Source organism: Scyliorhinus canicula, chromosome 30 (assembly GCF_902713615.1).
Source record: "Scyliorhinus canicula chromosome 30, sScyCan1.1, whole genome shotgun sequence".
Taxonomy (NCBI): domain Eukaryota; kingdom Metazoa; phylum Chordata; class Chondrichthyes; order Carcharhiniformes; family Scyliorhinidae; genus Scyliorhinus; species Scyliorhinus canicula.
This window is the reverse complement of record NC_052175.1, coordinates 14074882-14092821: the sequence shown is the minus strand read 5'-3', so window position 1 is coordinate 14092821 and position 17940 is coordinate 14074882. Positions and strand designations below refer to the sequence as shown.

General features: G+C 58.3%; 1 protein-coding gene across 1 annotated transcript in view; it reads left to right on the top strand.

Moving 5' to 3' along the window:
- Positions 1-4432: 4432 nt before the first annotated feature.
- The window catches only part of LOC119958618 (atrial natriuretic peptide receptor 1-like), a 61039-nt gene continuing 47531 nt past the window's right edge, over positions 4433-17940 (top strand). The window contains exons 1-3 of the mRNA XM_038787099.1: positions 4433-5158; positions 13732-13931; positions 16941-17054. Of these exons, the coding sequence (XP_038643027.1) occupies positions 4465-5158; positions 13732-13931; positions 16941-17054 (1008 nt within the window). The 5' untranslated portion in view covers positions 4433-4464. The remainder of the gene's footprint in view (positions 5159-13731; positions 13932-16940; positions 17055-17940) is intronic.

The window sequence follows — 17940 nt, the reverse complement described above, 5'->3', positions numbered from 1 at the left end:
GATTGGCCATGCTAAATTGCCTTAGTGTCCAAAATTGCCCTTAGTGTTGGGTGGGGTTACTGGGTTATGGGTGGAGGTGTTAACCTTGGGTAGGGTGCTCTTTCCAGGAGCCGGTGCAGACTCGATGGGCCGAATGGCCTCCTTCTGCACTGTAAATTCTATGATCTATGATCTGGACAGATATATGACGGGTGGGGAACAGAGAGAAGTAGACCTTGGAAAATAGGCACCAGGTTTGATAAAGGATCTGGATCGGCGCAGGCTGGGAGGGCCGAAGGGCCTGTTCCTGTGCTGTAATTTTCTTTGTTCCACACGGATAGTGACCCAGAGCCGGGATCGGACCTGGGACATTGACGCCATGAGGCAGCAGGGCTAATCCACTGCGCCACCGTGCTGCCTGACTTCATGACTTTTAATGTCCTGCCTGCATCACGCCCTCGGGAAATGCAGTGCAGTACCTCGCCCAGCAGAGAAAGAGTCCCCTCGCCTGGCCATCGATTCTTTTGCCAACTGCGCAACACCTGGGTCCTTCAGTCTTCCAAATGAATGTAGGGGGTAGAAGTTCAACCTCTCCAGACCATGCAATAAATACGTGGTAGTCTCGAGCTTCAGTTTCCTGTCTCTCCTTTTCCCACCGCCCCCCCCCCCCCCCCCCAAATAACCCTGGTCCACCTAATATCTGTGTATCTGGCTGTTGGCTTCAAACAGGACTTGGAACGAGTTGGTGATGGCCTCCAGGTTTTGTGGAAATCTTCCTCGTCCTCCTCCAGACCCCGGGATAGCGAACTTGATCTTCTCTCAGGTGGAGGAATCCCGGCAGCCGTAGGTGGCGTTGCCGATCGCCAGACGAGCAGGATTCCCTGGCTGGGGCAATTAGGGAAGCGAAGGCCGGGGCATCGACCCTCTTCCCCGTAAATAGGTCCCCTCGGTTTCCCCCCCCTCCCAGACCGTCCGCGTCCAGGAACCCCTCCAGCATTCTGCTTATCGGGGTTCGCGGGCGCGTAACGCCCCTGCTTTCTGGGGGAAGAGCGGCCCACAAACGGCATGAGCCCGCCAGAGAAACGGGAGACTTCAGATCCTTGAGCCCCAAACGAGGGCTGCAGAGGGATACTGCGTTTCGTCTCCGACGGCGGGCAGTACTGAAGCCGCCCACCAGGTGGCGGTGTCCCTCAGCTGATCGCACCTCACACCTTTCGTCGGAATGGCTCCGCATCCAGAGGGACCGTTCGGTCCATCGCCCACCTGCTAGCTCTCCGCAATCTCCGCTCTCAAGCCGGACGAACCCCCAGTTTTTCCCCCCCCCCCCCCGCCCAGTTGGTGAAACATGATCTCGCCACCCGTGCCGGTTGACCTTGGTCTCTCGGGGGGTGGGGGGGGGGAGAACATTCGGCCCATCGAAACCACTCCGCCTCTCAATGCAATCGTAGCTTTCAACTCCATTTCCCCCCCCCCTCCATCCCTTAATCTCCTGATAGGTCCGAAGTCTGTCTCTCCCCCCCCACCCCCCGACCCCCAGCCTTTGTTCAACGATGGAGCGCCCACGATTCACTGGGGCAAAGAACCCCCCCCAAAAGATTCACCACCCTTTGATTGAAGAAATTCCTCCTCATCTGGGTCTTGAATGATCGCCCCCCCCCCCCTTATCCCGAGATTGTGAGATTGCGCCCCACCCCCCCCCCCCCCCCCCCCCCCCCCGCTCTGTGCCACTTTTTCCCTCTTCAACTATTTATCCATTGCCCCCTCGGGTGTCTGTGCGGAGTCTGCACGTTCTCCCCGTGTGTGCGCGCGTTTCCTCCGGGTGCTCCGGTTTCCTCCCACAGTCCAAAGATGTGCGGGTTAGGTGGATCGGCCGTGCTAAATTGTCCCTTAGTGTCCAAAGATGTGCAGGCTAGGTGGATTGGCCGTGCTAAATTGTCTCTTAGTATCCAAAGATGTGCAGGTTAGGTGGATTGGCCGTGCTAAATTGTCCCTTAGTGTCCAAAGATGTACAGGTTAGGTGGATTGGCCGTGCTAAATTGTCCCTTAGTGTCCAAAGATGTACAGGTTAGGTGGATTGGCCGTGCTAAATTGTCCCTTAGTGTCCAAAGATGTACAAGTTAGATGGATTGGCCGTGCTAAATTGTCCCTTTTGTCCAAAGATGTACAGGTTAGGTGGATAGGCCGTGCTAAATTGTCTCTTATTGTCCAAAGATGTGCAGGTTAGGTGGATTGGCCATGCTAAATTGTCTCTTAGTGTCCAAAGATGTGCAGGTTGGGTGGATTGGCCATGCTAAATTGCCCCTTAGTGTCCAAAGATGTGCAGGTTAGGTGGATTGGCCGTGCTAAATTGTCCCTTAGTATCCAAAGATGTGCAGGTTAGGTGGATTGGCCGTGCAAAATTGCCCCTTAGTGTCCAAAGATGTGCAGGTTAGGTGGATTGGCCGTGCTAAATTGTCCCTTAGTATCCAAAGATGTGCAGGTTAGGTGGATTGGCCGTGCTAAATTGTCCCTTAGTGTCCAAAGATGTACAGGTTAGGTGGATTGGCCGTGCTAAAATGTCCCTTAGTGTCCAAAGATGTACAGGTTGGGTGGATTGGCCGTGCTAAATTGTCCCTTAGTGTCCAAAGATGGGCAGGTTAGACAGGGGGAGGGGCTGATGGGGCCCGGGGCGGGGAGGGGGGGGTGGGCTTGGGTCAGGGTGCTCGCCCCAGCCCCCCAAGAGCGAAACGAGGGAGGGACTGGATAGACCCAAGGTCTGGAGTAATCGGGAGGTGGCAGTTTAAGGGTTAATCCTCGGCCGTCGGTCAGACTCCGGGAGTTCAGAGAGGCTGCAGTCCCCCCCCCCCCCTCCCCCCCCCTCCCCCCCCCCCCCCCTCCCTACCTCCAGCTCCCCTCTCCCCCTCCTCGCGTGCCTGCGTCCGGAGAGAAGGTTCTGCCTTTGGCCGCGGAGGGTCCCGTCTGAGGTCCCGCTGCCTGTCACTCAGACCGTCCCCCTCCCCAATCGCGTGCCCCCCCCCCACCGGCTGCCACTGTAGCAGCAACCCGCAGCCCAGGCACTTCGTCGGCACTGAGCCCGATGAGCATCCAGGGACTATTGAACCACCCGCGGACAGGTTGTGTGTTGTAATGCGGCTTCTTCAGTAATTCAAAGGGGTTTTGTGTGTGTGTGTGTGTGTGTGTGTGTGGAGAGGGGGGGGGGGGGTTTATCCGAGACAGAAACAGCAGCTTTTTCATGGTGTTCAAAGAGTGAGAGGCAAAGAGCTTCTCTCAGGGAGGGGGTTAGAGGGTCTCGAGGACCTGTGGATGTTGGGCTGACAGGAGAGTGAGGAGAGAGAGGCTGGGTCTGAAGGGAGAGGAAGGTGCATTTCGGGGGGAGGGGGGCAAACTGATCAGAATTGACCACAAACCGTGTCCCCCCCCCCTTCCTCTCTCTCTTTCTCTCTCTTCCCAGTCACCGCTCTTACGAAAAGGGTGTCAGTTCGTTAGGGCAGTGCGTCCGGGAGAGGCGGGGGTGGGGGGGGAGAGGAGAGGAGGTTTGGGGGGGGGGGGGGGGGGGGGGAGAGGAGAGGAGGTTTGGGGAGGGGGGGGGGGTCGGCAGTGAGGCGAGAGAGGGAGGCTGTGCTTGAGATCGGGGAAGAGGGGGGGAGCGTTTGAGAAGAAAGGGGGGGGTTGGGGGGTGGAGAGAGATAGAGGCGGGGGGGAGGGGGAGAGGGTGCAACTGGAGAAGGGGGGGCGGGTTGTGAAGTGTCTGAGAGAGGGCGAGTGTGAGAGGAGAGAGGGAGAGCGAGGGGAGAGGAGGAGGCTGCGGGAGGGAGAGCGAGGAGAGAGGGAGTGAGGAGAGGCTGGAGGAGAGGGGGGAGAGGGTACGGGAGAGGGGGTAGGCAGGGGAAGAGGGGAGGAGAGGGGGAGTGAAAAGAGGCTGCGCGGAGGGGAGTAGGCAGAGGGAGATTGAGGGGCGAGGGAGTGAGGAGGGGAGTGGACAGGAGGGAGATTGAGGGGCGAGGGAGTGCGGATAGGCTGTGTTGAGGGGAGTGGACAGGAGGGAGAGCGAGGAGAGCAGGAATGTGTGAAAGGAGAGGTAGGATATGCGCGATGAAGTGATTCAGGTCAGCGCTGCCCTCGGAGTTGTTCTGGGTGGTTGGCAGAGAGGGGGTTGGCAGAGGGAGGGTTGGCAGAGGGAGGGTTGGCAGAGGGGAGGGTTGGCAGAGGGAGGATTGGCAGAGGAAGGATTGGCAGAGGGAGGGTTGGCAGAGGGGGGGTTGGCAGAGGGAGGGTTGGCAGAGGGAGGGTTGGCAGAGGGGGGGTTGGCAGAGGGAGGGTTGGCAGAGGGAGGGTTGGCAGAGGGGAGGGTTGGCAGAGGGGAGGGTTGGCGGAGGGAGGGTTGGCAGAGGGGAGGGTTGGCGGAGGGAGGGTTGGCAGAGGGAGGGTTGGCAGAGGGAGGGTTGGCAGAGGGAGGGTTGGCAGAGGGGACCCAGCGGGGGAGCCATGAAGCCGGTCTGCGTTCTCTGGGCACTCTGCAGCTTCTTCCAGCTGGCGTGGGCCTCAGGTCCCGAGCTGCTGACCATCGCAGTGGTCCTTCCCCAGAACAACACGGCCTACCCCTGGGCCTGGCAAAGGGTGGGACCAGCCGTCCGGCTGGCCAGGGACAACATCAACCAAGACCCTGGCCTGCTGGCGGGCCACCGCCTGCACTACGTCTTCGGCAACTGTGAGGACGGGCAAGGCACCTGCTCCGAGTCCATCGCCCCCCTGGTGGCCGTCGACCTCAAGTTCGCCAACAACCCTGACGTCTTTGTCGGGCCGGGCTGCGTCTACACGGCAGCGCCCGTGGCCCGCTTCACCGGGCACTGGAGGGTCCCCATGCTGACGGCGGGAGCGCCCGCTTACGGCTTCTCCTCCAGGTCGCACAACTACCCGCTGATGACCAGGACCGGCCCCTCCCACGGCAAGCTGGGCGAGTACGTGGCCTTCATTCACCAACGCTACAACTGGACCAAGCGGGCCCTAATCATCTACAACGATGAGAAGACGGACGATAGGCCCTGCTACTTTGCCGTGGAGGGTCTGTACCAGGAGATACCCAAGTTCCGCAATCTGACAGTGGTTGACATCCCTTTTAAGGAGAGCGGCTCCATCGACTACACCTTCCTGGTCCACGAGATCAAGCAGAAGGGGCGGAGTGAGTACGCATATCTATCCATACGTTCAGTTAGCGATCGGCTTGGGGAGGGGGGGGGGGGGGGGGGGGAAGGAAGGCCATTCAGCCCATCGACCCCCACCTCCAAACCGCGGGACGTGGAGGTGATGGGAGGAAAATCCTCTTCACCCCGGAGGAATGGTTGGTGTCCGGGACTGGGTTCCCGAGGGGGTGGTGGAGGCTGGTACGCACGAGCAATCTGCCGGGGAATCGGATTTCTGTCTCAAATGAAAGACTGCGCAATGTTACGGGGTTAAAAGGCAGCAGGGGTGGAATGGTTGGAAGGTTCTTTCATAGGATCAGTGCACCCGATGGGCCGAATGGTCTACCGCACGGTCTACATTCCGTCAGAGTTCCGCAATCTCCCCCACTCCCCGTGGGAGCGAGTCCCACATTCTCCCCCACTCCCCGTGGGAGCGAGTCCCACATTCTCCCCCCACTCCCCGTGGGAGCGAGTCCCACATTCTCCCCCCACTCCCCGTGGGAGCGAATCCCACATTCTCCCCCACTCCCCGTGGGAGCGAGTCCCACATTCTCCCCCACTCCCCATGGGAGCAAGTCCCACATTCTCCACGTGGGAGCAAGTCCCACATTCTCCCCCCACTCCCCATGGGAGCGAGTCCCACATTCTCCCCCACTCCCCGTGGGAGCGAGTCCCACATTCTCCCCCACTCCCCGTGGGAGCGAGTCCCACATTCTCCCCCACTCCCCATGGGAGCGAGTCCCACATACGCCCCCACTCCCTGTGGAAGCCAGTCCCGCATTCTCCCCCACTCCCCGTGGGAGCGAGTCCCACATTCTCCCCCACTCCCCGTGGGAGCGAGTCCCACATTCTCCCCCACTCCCCGTGGGAGCGAGTCCCACATTCTCCCCCACTCCCCGTGGGAGCGAGTCCCACATTCTCTCCCACTCCCCCTGGGAGCGAGTCCCACATTCTCCCCCACACCCCGAGGGAGCGAATCCCACATTCTCCCTCACTCCCCGTGGGAGCGAGTCCCACATTCTCCCCCACTCCCCGTGGGGAGCGAGTCCCACATTCTCCCCCACTGCCCGTGGGAGCAAGTCCCACATTCTCCCCCACTCCCCGTGGGAGCGAGTCCCACATTCTCCCCCACCTCCTGTGGGAGCGAGTCCCACATTCTCCCCCACTCCCCGAGGGAGCGAGTCCCACATTCTCCCCCACTCCCTGTGGGAGCCAGTCCCACATTCTCCCCCACTCCCTGTGGGAGCAAGTCCCACATTCTCCACGTGGAAGCAAGTCCCACATTCTCCCCCCACTCCCCATGGGAGCGAGTCCCACATTCTCCCCCACTCCCCGTGGGAGCGAGTCCCACATTCTCCCCCACTCCCCGTGGGAGCGAGTCCCACATTCTCCCCCACTCCCTGTGGGAGCGAGTCCCACATACGCCCCCACTCCCTGTGGAAGCCAGTCCCGCATTCTCCCCCACTCCCCGTGGGAGCGAGTCCCACATTCTCCCCCACTCCCCGTGGGAGCGAGTCCCACATTCGCCCCCACTCCCTGTGGAAGCCAGTCCCGCATTCTCCCCCACTCCCCGTGGGAGCGAGTCCCACATTCTCTCCCACTCCCCCTGGGAGCGAGTCCCACATTCCCCCCCACTCCCCGAGGGAGCGAATCCCACATTCTCCCTCACTCCCCGTGGGAGCGAGTCCCACATTCTCCCCCACTCCCCGTGGGGAGCGAGTCCCACATTCTCCCCCACTCCCCGTGGGAGCGAGTCCCACATTCTCCCCCACTCCCCATGGGAGCGAGTCCCACATTCTCCCCCACTCCCCGTGGGGAGCGAGTCCCACATTCTCCCCAACTCCCCGCGGGAGCGAGTCCCACATTCTCCCCCACTCCCCGTGGGAGCGAGTCCTACGTTCTCCCCCACTCCCCGTGGGAGCGAGTCCCACATTCTCCCCCCACTCCCCGTGGGAGCGAGTCCCACATTCTCCCCCACTCCCCGTGGGAGCGAGTCCCACATTCTCCCCCCACTCCCCGTGGGGAGCGAGTCCCACATTCTCCCCACACTCCCCGTGGGGAGCGAGTCCCACATTCTCCCCCACTCCCCGTGGGAGTGAGTCCCACATTCTCCCCCCCACTCCCCGTGGGGAGCGAGTCCCACATTCTCCCCCCACTCCCCGTGGGAGCGAGTCCCACATTCTCCCCCACTCCCCATGGGGAGCGAGTCCCACATTCTCCCCACTCCCCGTGGGAGCGAGTCCCACATTCACCCCACTCCCTGGGTAGGAGAGATATTTCTATTGAATTTCCCGGTGGATTGAATAACTCCACCTCAGTTAAAGAGAAACATTTTGCAATTCCCAAATGCCATTTTGTGCTGCGTTTAAGAGCCGTCTTTATGGGAGGGGAGGGAGTGAGGGAGGGATCAATCGATGCTGGCTGGGGGGGGGGGGGGGGGGGTCGAAGGAATGGATCAGAATTTAATCCAGCGATGTTCTGAGATCTGAAATCATGGTGAGATGGTTCGAGGACCAGCGTTGAGCGACCATTAGAACCCAAAGAGCCCCAACAGCTCGGAGAGAGGCCATTTGGCCCATCGAGTCAGCACTGTCCCAGCCTGCTCTGAACACATCCACCCCCCCCCCCCCCAGCCGCCCCCACCAATTCGATAGTGCAAAATATCTCGAGCACTTAGATTCTGGATCTAAATCGACAGGGAAGGTAAACACAAGGTACCACACCGCCGTGTTTTTATTCAGTGAACCGAGAAAGGAGATATATTTCTGTGTCGCGCTCCCTGCTCTGTAAGGGTGTCACGACTTTGAGCAGCCAGCAGTGATTGATTCAATGCCGGATGAAAGGCAGGAGCGTGTGAATCGATACGGGTGACAGGGCCTGTCTGCCTAGACTTGCTCCCATCGCCCGAGGTCACGATGGGAGAGGGTTATTCCAGAACATTCGGTCAGCACTACAGCCCTCCCTCAGTACTGACCCTCTGACAGTGCGGCTCTCCCTCAGTACTGACCCTCTGACAGTGCAGCACTCCCTCAGTACTGACCCTCTGACAGTGCGGCTCTCCCTCAGTACTGACCCTCTGACAGTGCGGCACTCCCTCAGTACTGACCCTCCCACAGTGCGGCGCTCCCTCAGTACTGACCCTCCCACAGTGCGGCTCTCCCTCAGTACTGACCCTCTGACAGTGCGGCACTCCCTCAGTACTGACCCTCTGACAGTGCGGCACTCCCTCAGTACTGACCCTCCGACAGTGCGGCGCTCCCTCAGTACTGACCCTCCCACAGTGCGGCGCTCCCTCAGTACTGACCCTCTGACAGTGCGGCACTCCCTCAGTACTGACCCTCTGACAGTGCGGCGCTCCCTCAGTACTGACCCTCCCACAGTGCGGCACTCCCTCAGTACTGACCCTCCCACAATGCAGCACTCCCTCAGTACTGACCCTCTGACAGTGCGGCACTCCCTCAGTACTGACCCTCTGACAGTGCGGCACTCCCTCAGTACTGACCCTCTGACAGTGCGGCGCTCCCTCAGTACTGACCCTCTGACAGTGCGGCACTCCCTCAGTACTGACCCTCTGACAGTGCGGCACTCCCTCAGTACTGACCCTCTGACAGTGCGGCACTCCCTCAGTACTGACCCTCTGACAGTGCGGCACTCCCTCAGTACTGACCCTCTGACAGTGCGGCTCCCTCAGTACTGACCCTCTGACAGTGCGGCACTCCCTCAGTACTGACCCTCTGACAGTGCGGCGCTCCCTCAGTACTGACCCTCTGACAGTGCAGCACTCCCTCAGTACTGACCCTCCCACAGTGCAGCTCTCCCTCAGTACTGACCCTCCCACAGTGCGGCACTCCCTCAGTACTGACCCTCCCACAGTGCGGCACTCCCTCAGTACTGACCCTCTGACAGTGCGGCGCTCCCTCAGTACTGACCCTCTGACAGTGCGGCACTCCCTCAGTACTGACCCTCTGACAGTGCGGCACTCCCTCAGTACTGACCCTCTGACACTGCGGCGCTCCCTCAGTACTGACCCTCTGACAGTGGGGCACTCCCTCAGTACTGACCCTCTGACAGTGCGGCGCTCCCTCAGTACTGACCCTCTGACAGTGCGGCACTCCCTCAGCACTGACCCTCTGACAGTGGGGCACTCCCTCAGTACTGACCCTCTGACAGTGCGGCACTCCCTCAGTACTGACCCTCTGACAGTGCGGCACTCCCTCAGTACTGACCCCCTGACAGTGCGGCACTCCCTCAGTACTGACCCTCTGACAGTGCGGCACTCCCTCAGTACTGACCCTCTGACAGTGCGGCACTCCCTCAGTACTGACCCTCTGACAGTGCGGCACTCCCTCAGTACTGACCCTCTGACAGTGCGGCACTCCCTCAGTACTGACCCTCTGACAGTGCGGCGCTCCCTCAGTACTGACCCTCTGACAGTGCAGCGCTCCCTCAGTACTGACCCTCCCACAGTGCAGCACTCCCTCAGTACTGACCCTCCCACAGTGCGGCACTCCCTCTGTACTGACCCTCCCACAGTGCGGCACTCCCTCAGTACTGACCCTCTGACAGTGCGGCGCTCCCTCAGTACTGACCCTCCCACAGTGCGGCACTCCCTCAGTACTGACCCTCCCACAGTGCGGCGCTCCCTCAGTACTGACCCTCTGACAGTGCGGCGCTCCCTCAGTACTGACCCTCCCACAGTGCGGCACTCCCTCAGTACTGACCCTCTGACAGTGGATCAGAACACGGACAGGGAACTACGTTGTACTCGGCCTATCTGTTAAGTGTTAGGCAGAAGTTTCAGAAGGAATTTGTGAACTCGACGGAAAATCGGCCGCAGCTCTTCCGGAAGGTTCTGACTTGCAGCTGTAAAGGTGGATGGTGCCTCCTGAGCTAGTGACACTGGCATTTGGCAGCGATACTGAACCATATCATTTTTGTTCCTCAGTCACGGCATGTGAGCATCGCGGGCCGGGCCTAGAATTTATTGTCCATCCCTAATTGCCCCTTACGAAGGAGGGGGTGGGGGAGCCGCCATCGTGAACCCGCCGCAGTCCCGTGTGGGGTAGGTCCACCCTCAGTGCTGTTAGGGAGGGAGTTCCGGGATTCTGACCCTGGCCACAGTGAAGGAACGGCCGATATATTCCCGAGTCGGGATGGCGAGCGGCTCGGAGGGGGAACCTCCAGGTGGGGGTGGGGGTGTGGGGGGGTGTTCCCCATGTGTCTGCTGCCCCCCCCCCCCTCGTCCTTCTAGATGGTACAGGTGGCGGGTTTGGTAGGTGCTGTCGAAGGCGAGTCGGCCGTGGTGCATCTTGTAGACGGTGCACACGGCTACCGCTGTGCGTCGGGGGGTGGGGGGGGGGGGGGGGGGGGAGTGAATGTCGGTGGTTAGCGTGTCGATCGAGCGGGGCTGCTTTGCCCTGGATGGGGGGGGTGGAGGGAGTGAATGTCGGTGGGTAGCGTGTCGATCGAGCGGGGCTGCTTTGCCCTGGATGGGGGGGGGGGGAGGGAGTGAATGTCGGTGGTTAGCGTGTCGATCGAGCGGGGCTGCTTTGCCCTGGATGTGGGGGGGGGTGGAGGGAGTGAATGTCGGTGGGTAGCGTGTCGATCGAGCGGGGCTGCTTTGCCCTGGATGGGGGGGGGTGGGGGAGTGAATGTCGGTGGGTAGCGTGTCGATCGAGCGGGGCTGCTTTGTCCTGGATGGGGGGGGGGGGGGGGGGGGGGGGGGTAGTGAATGTCGGTGGTTAGCGTGTCGATCGAGCGGGGCTGCTTTGTCCTGGATGGGGGGGGGGGGTGGAGGGGGTGAATGTCGGTGGTTAGCGTGTCGATCGAGCGGGGCTGCTTTGTCCTGGATGGGGGGGGTGGAGGGGGTGAATGTCGGTGGGTAGCGTGTCGATCGAGCGGGGCTGCTTTGTCCTGGGTGGGGGGGGGGGGGGGGGGAGTGAATGTCGGTGGGTAGCGTGTCGATCGAGCGGGGCTGCTTTGTCCTGGATGGGGGGGGGGGGGGGGAGTGAATGTCGGTGGGTAGCGTGTCGATCGAGCGGGGCTGCTTTGTCCTGGATGGGGGGGGGGGGGGGGTGGAGGGAGTGAATGTCGGTGGGTAGCGTGTCGATCGAGCGGGGCTGCTTTGTCCTGGATATGGTGGGGGGGGGGGGGGGGTGAATGTCGGTGGGTACCGTGTCGATCGAGCGGGGCTGCTTTGCCCTGGATGGGGGGGTGGAGGGAGTGAATGTCGGTGGGTAGCGTGTCGATCGAGCGGGGCTGCTTTGTCCTGGATGGGGGGGGGGGGGGGGTGAATGTCGGTGGGTAGCGTGTCGATCGAGCGGGGCTGCTTTGTCCTGGATGGGGGGGGGTGGAGGGAGTGAATGTCGGTGGTTAGCGTGTCGATCGAGCGGGGCTGCTTTGTCCTGGATGGGGGGGGGGTGGAGGGAGTGAATGTCGGTGGGTAGCGTGTCGATCGAGCGGCGCTGCTTTGTCCTGGATTGGGGGGGGGGGGGGGGGGAGGGAGTGAATGTCGGTGGTCAGCGTGTCGATCGAGCGGGGCTGCTTTGTCCTGGATGGGGGGGTGGGGGGGAGGGAGTGAATGTCGGTGGGTAGCGTGTCGATCGAGCGGGGCTGCTTTGCCCTGGATGGGGGGAGGTGGAGGGAGTGAATGTCGGTGGGTAGCGTGTCGATCGAGCGGGGCTGCTTTGCCCTGGATGGGGGGAGGTGGAGGGAGTGAATGTCGGTGGGTAGCGTGTCGATCGAGCGGGGCTGCTTTGCCCTGGATGGTGTCGAGCTTCTCGAGTGTTGTTGGGAGCCGCGCTTATCCAGGCAAGTGGAGAGTCTCCCATCGCCCTCCTGACTTGTGTCCTTGTAGATGGTGGACAGGGTTTGGGAGTGTGGAGGGGGGCCAGGAGGTGAGTTACTCTCCGCAGGATTCCCATCCTCTGCCCGTGACATTCCTGCCCGAGGCGGGAGCGGGTCGGACGCTGGGGGAAGGACCCGCCAACTGGCGTTTGAACAGTTGGGCCCCCCTTCACGCTGTCAACTCACTGGAGATAAAAATAGGATTTCTCAAGCAAACAGCGAACAGTCTGTGTGGGCGGCAAAACACCAGGAGGAAATTAAACATTCATTCGGCGGTTTAATTTTCGGGAGGTGAGTGACAGACCAGATTATTGCCGCAGTGGAGATGTGGATCGGACGGGTGGGGGTGGGGATGGAGTCCGTGGTGCCTGTGGGGGGTGGGGGGGGGGGGGGGGGCTGGGGGGTGGGGGCCTAGCCAACCGCGAGAGGAATCGCGACGGAGCCTCGTGCCTGATCCATGGCTTTCCCAGAAACAACCACCCCCCCCGCCCAGCGATGCCTCCCATGGTCGAATAACCCGCCAACCCTTTTGACGAATGTACCGGTGTGAGCGCGCGCCCACCCCACTACATTAGGAAGCTGTCGGCGTCGTGGGTGGAAGATGGGTTGACGGTTACGGAGTGCAGAAGGTGGGGGGGGGGGGGGGGGGGGATTCACCTGGAGAATGGTCGGAGTCTGAAGGGGGCAAACGCACAGGGGTGGGGGTTTCAGCTGAGTTATTAGGAGGGGTTGCCTCCACCCCCCCTCCCCCCGGACAGCCTCGAAGGCAGGGGCACAGCCTGAGGAAAAGGGGTCGGCGGGTTTCGAACAAAGAAAAGTACAGCACAGGAACAGGCCCTTCGGCCCTCCAAGCCTGTGCCGACCATGCTGCCCGTCTAAACTAAAATCCTCCACACTTCCGGGGTCCGTATCCCTGTATTCCCATCCTATTCATGTATTTGTCAAGATGCCCCTTAAACGTCACTATCGTCCCGGCTTCCACCACCTCCTCCGGCAGCGAGTTCCAGGCACCCACTACCCTCTGTGTAAAAAACCAGCCTCGTACATCTCCTCTAAACCTTGCCCCTCGCACCTTAAACCTATGCCCCATAGTAATTGACCCCTCTACCCTGGGGAAAAGCCTCTGACTATCCACTCTGTCTATGCCCCTTCATAATTTTGTAGCCCTCTATCAAGTCGCCCCTCAACCTCCGTCATCCCAGTGAGAACAAACCGAGTTTATTCAACCTCTCCTCATAGTTAATGCCCTCCATACCGGGCAACATCCTGGTAAATCTCTTCTGTACCCTCTCTAAAGCCTCCACATCCTTCTGGTAGTGTGGCGACCAGAATTGAACACCATACTCCAAGTGTGGCCTAACTAAGGTTCTATACAGCTGCAACATGACTTGCCAATTCTTATACTCAATGCCCCGGCCAATGAAGGCAAGCATGCCGTCTGCCTTCTTGACTACTGTCTCCACCTGTGTTGCCCCTTTCAGTGGCCTGTGGACCTGTACGCCCAGATCCCTCTGCCTGTCAATACTCTTCAGGGTTCTACCATTCACTGTATATTCCCAACCTGCATTAGACCTTTCAAAATGCATTACCTCACATTTGTTTTGACCAGGATGCGGAGGGGATTCCCCTGCAGACGTTGGGCTTACCTTCTCACTGTCTATCTTTGTTGCTCTTGTTCTCCACCCTTTCCCCACGCACACCCCACCCCACCTCCGCCCTTGGACAGTCGTCTACATCTGCTGCTCCCCCGACACCTTCCGACAGCTGATCCTCAACGCCCGGCGGGCAGGCATGACCAGCGGCGACTACGCCTTCTTCCACGTGGACGTGTTCGGGGAGAGCCTCCGGGGGGCAAGCGGCCGGGCCCCCCTGCTGCCATGGAGACGGCGGGACCCGGACGACGATAACGCCAAGGAGGCCTACGCGGTAAGGCTGCGTCGTGTACCCCCGTCGCTGATTGAGGGGCGGGCGGGTCTCAAATGAAACAGGCAAAGCTTCGAGTCTCAGATTGAAACGTAGGTCTCGGAAATTCCAAACACTGTGAAGTTTGCAGGAAATTGTTATATATTATATTTTATATATTTGTTATATTTTGTTGTAGTAATGTTATTTAAAACCCTGGGTTCAAATACATACAGGCTGCATGTTTGCTAAAGCTGTGATTAAGGTGTTGTAAAAGTGAGATAATCTTTTTTTTTTTAAATAATTTTTATTGGAATTTTTTACAGAAAATATAACAACAAGTATAGCAAAAAGCAGTAATATGCAACTAACAGCCCCATAACACCCACAATTCCCCCCATACCGCAACATCACATGTATCACATTCCCCCACCCCCCCCCCAAACAAGAGAACTTAACCATAAATTAAAATTAGATAAATCAAATTTAAATAAAATAAGCCAACATAATCAACGTCCCCCCCCCCCCCCCCACCCCCCCGGGTTGCTGCTGCTACTGTCCCAGTACCCTATCGTTGAGCCAGAAAGTCGAGGAAAGGTTGCCACCGTTTAAAGAACCCTTGCACCGATCCTCTCAGGGCGAATTTTACCTTCTCAAGCTTAATGAAGCCCGCCATGTCATTGATCCAGGTCTCCACGCTTGGGGGCCTCGCGTCCTTCCACTGTAGCAAAATCCTTCGCCGGGCTACTAGGGACGCAAAGGCCAGCACACCGGCCTCTTTCGCCTCCTACACTCCCGGCTCTACCCCAACCCCAAAGATCGCGAGTCCCCATCCTGGCTAAGTGAGATAATCTTTGATTCCAACCACCTATTTGTTTACTGTCATGTGAGTGTCCCTTTAAGAAATGTTTTTCTCTCGTCACATGGCTTCAGTGATGTCATTATGTGGATGGAGCTGGGCTGTGGCTCTGGGAGTTTTAAATTTCACTTTGAGTTTGAACTGCGCAGGTTGAAAGAAGTGTTTCTCTACCTTCATTTTTAAAGCTGTTTCCAGACCGCTTGATAACGTAAAAGAGATCATTTCTTTCTGGAAGGAATTCAAATCTGTTGTTTGAAAAGGGGACAGAGTATCACAAACAAGTCTTATAGCAGTGAGAATGCCGTGGGCTGTGCCACACCTTTGAAAAGGGGTTTCTGGTTTTACTTGGATTTTGTTATTGAATTGGAACAGTTAAGGGGGGAATTCATTAAGGGTTATACATAGATTACTGTAGCTGGGTGGGGTCTTTATGTTTATAGTCGATTAAAAAATTTACTGTGCGTGTTTGTACAAATGTTAACTAAATTCGGAGAATAAAGCTTGTTTTTTTTAAATTAAAAGCACCTAAGAAGTCCGTTGAATAACACGTGAAGGGAACGTTCTTGTGCTCAACTTAGCCAAATTCAACATAAAGGTTGTGGGTCAGGTGGACTCCATGATATACTTTGGAGTTGTTAAACCCTGTCCCATAGCATTACATATAAATGGCTAATGGAATATTATTTTTTAATATAAATTTAGAATATCCAATTCTTTTTTTTTCCAATTAAGGGGCAATTTAGCGCGGCCAATCCACCTACCCTGCCCATCTTTGGGTTGTGGGGGCGAAACCCACGCAAACACGGGGAGAATGTGCAAACTCCACACGGACAGTGACCCAGAGCCGGGATCGAACCTGGGACCTCGGCGCCGTGAGGCAACAGTGCCAACCCACTGCGTCACCGTGCTGCCCTATGTTATGTTGACAGGAAGGGGATTCCCCGGGGTGTAGATAATTAATGAGGGAGTGGTGTTTAGACCCCGCTCAGCAGGTCATGGGACATCTTAGTATGATACAGGTGATCTGATTGATTCATGGGGGGAGCCAGGTCTGTCCGTAGTTTTTTTTGGGGGGGCAGTGTGGCTGTAGGTTTTGACAAGGTAGAAGGATTTTCAGATCGTTCCTGAATAGGTCGCACAGAGAACAGCAAGCAACTCTGATTGCTAACTTTATTTATGAGTAGATTTTGAAGTGTATTAGGTTACTCAATCAGAAAATATACAGTGGCGGGTGTAGAATCATAGAATCTACAGTGCAGAAGGAGGCCATTTGGCCCATCGACTCAGCACCGATCCTTCTGAAAGAGCACCCTACCTAGACCCCCATCCCCGCCCTCTCCCTGTGAACCCATCGGTTGAATAAACTCGGTTTGTTCTCACTGGAACGTCGGAGGTTGAGGGGCGACCTGATAGAGGTCTACAAAATTATGAGGGGCATAGACACAGTGGATAGTCAGAGGCTTTTCCCCAGAGTAGAGGGGTCAATTACTAGGGGGCATAGGTTTAAGGTGCGAGGGGCAAGGTTTAGAGGGGATGTACGAGGCAAGTTTTTTACACAGAGGGTAGTGGGTGCCTGGAACTCGCTGCCGGAGGAGGTGGTGGAAGCAGGGACGATAGTGACGTTTAAGGGGCATCTTGACAAATACATGAATAGGATGGGAATAGAGGGATACGGACCCAGGAAGTGTAGAAGATTTTGGTTTAGACGGGCAGCATGGTCGGCACGGGCTTGGAGGGCCGAAGGGCCTGTTCCTGTGCTGTACTTTCCTTTGTTCTTTGTTCACAAACCCCCCGCCTAACGAGCCCATCTTTGGATTGGATCGAATTGGATAATGTACGCATTCGAAAGATTCAATTTGCATCGAATCACGGAGACCTCACAGAGGTTTCCGATGAACGTATGCGTGAATTTTTTTTGCAGATTGGCACAGAGGAATTGACAGAGAAATATGTCGAACCTGTAGCCAACAAGCAGGCCACTTGGCCCCTCTGTTCCTGTGCTGCTTTTCCTGCTCGACACAGCCCCCCGAATCCATTGTAATTTTTCTGGTTTTAAATTGCGCTTGATTGATTCTCATTGGTCAGGTATCTTCCCATCAGAATGTTGGGTCTGATGGAGCTGGCTTGCCAAGGTGGTCCTTGTCTTGTGAGACTCTCCCCTTCCTCTCCCGCAGGCAGTGATGGTCATAACGTACAGGGAGCCTGACAACCCTGAATACGGACAGTTCGTGCGGGACCTGAAGCAATATGCCTCGCGCTACTTCAACTTCACCATCGAGGATACGCTGGTGAGCTGCGGGAAATGCGGGAGATGGGAGAGGTGCTGTGCGCCACGACGCAGGAGTTTGAACTGACGGCTCGAGTGTCAGGAAGGTTGTGGGTGCATGTCCCGCAGCAGGGACTTGAGGAAAACACGCAGGCCGGGGTTCAGTGCAGGACTGAGGGAGCGCCGCACTGTGGGAGGGTCAGTACTGAGGGAGTGCCGCACTGTCAGAGGGTCAGTACTGAGGGAGTGCCGCACTGTGGGAGGGTCAGTACTGAGGGAGCGCCGCACTGTCAGAGGGTCAGTACTGAGGGAGCGCCGCACTGTCAGAGGGTCAGTACTGAGGGAGTGCCGCACTGTCAGAGGGTCAGTACTGAGGGAGTGCCGCACTGTGGGAGGGTCAGTACTGAGGGAGTGCCGCACTGTCAGAGGGTCAGTACTGAGGGAGTGCTGCAATGTGGGAGGGTCAGTACTGAGGGAGCGCCGCACTGTCAGAGGGTCAGTACTGAGGGAGCGCCGCACTGTCAGAGGGTCAGTACTGAGGGAGTGCCGCACTGTGGGAGGGTCAGTACTGAGGGAGTGCCGCACTGTGGGAGGGTCAGTACTGAGGGAGTGCCGCACTGTCAGAGGGTCAGTACTGAGGGAGCGCCGCACTGTCAGAGGGTCAGTACTGAGGGAGTGCCGCACTGTGGGAGGGTCAGTACTGAGGGAGTGCCGCACTGTGGGAGGGTCAGAACTGAGGGAGTGCCGCACTGTCACTGGGTCAGTACTGAGGGAGTGCTGCACTGTCAGAGGGTCAGTACTGAGGGAGCGCTGCACTGTCAGAGGGTCAGCACTGAGGGAGCGCCGCACTGTCAGAGGGTCAGTACTGAGGGAGTGCCGCACTGTGGGAGGGTCAGTACTGAGGGAGC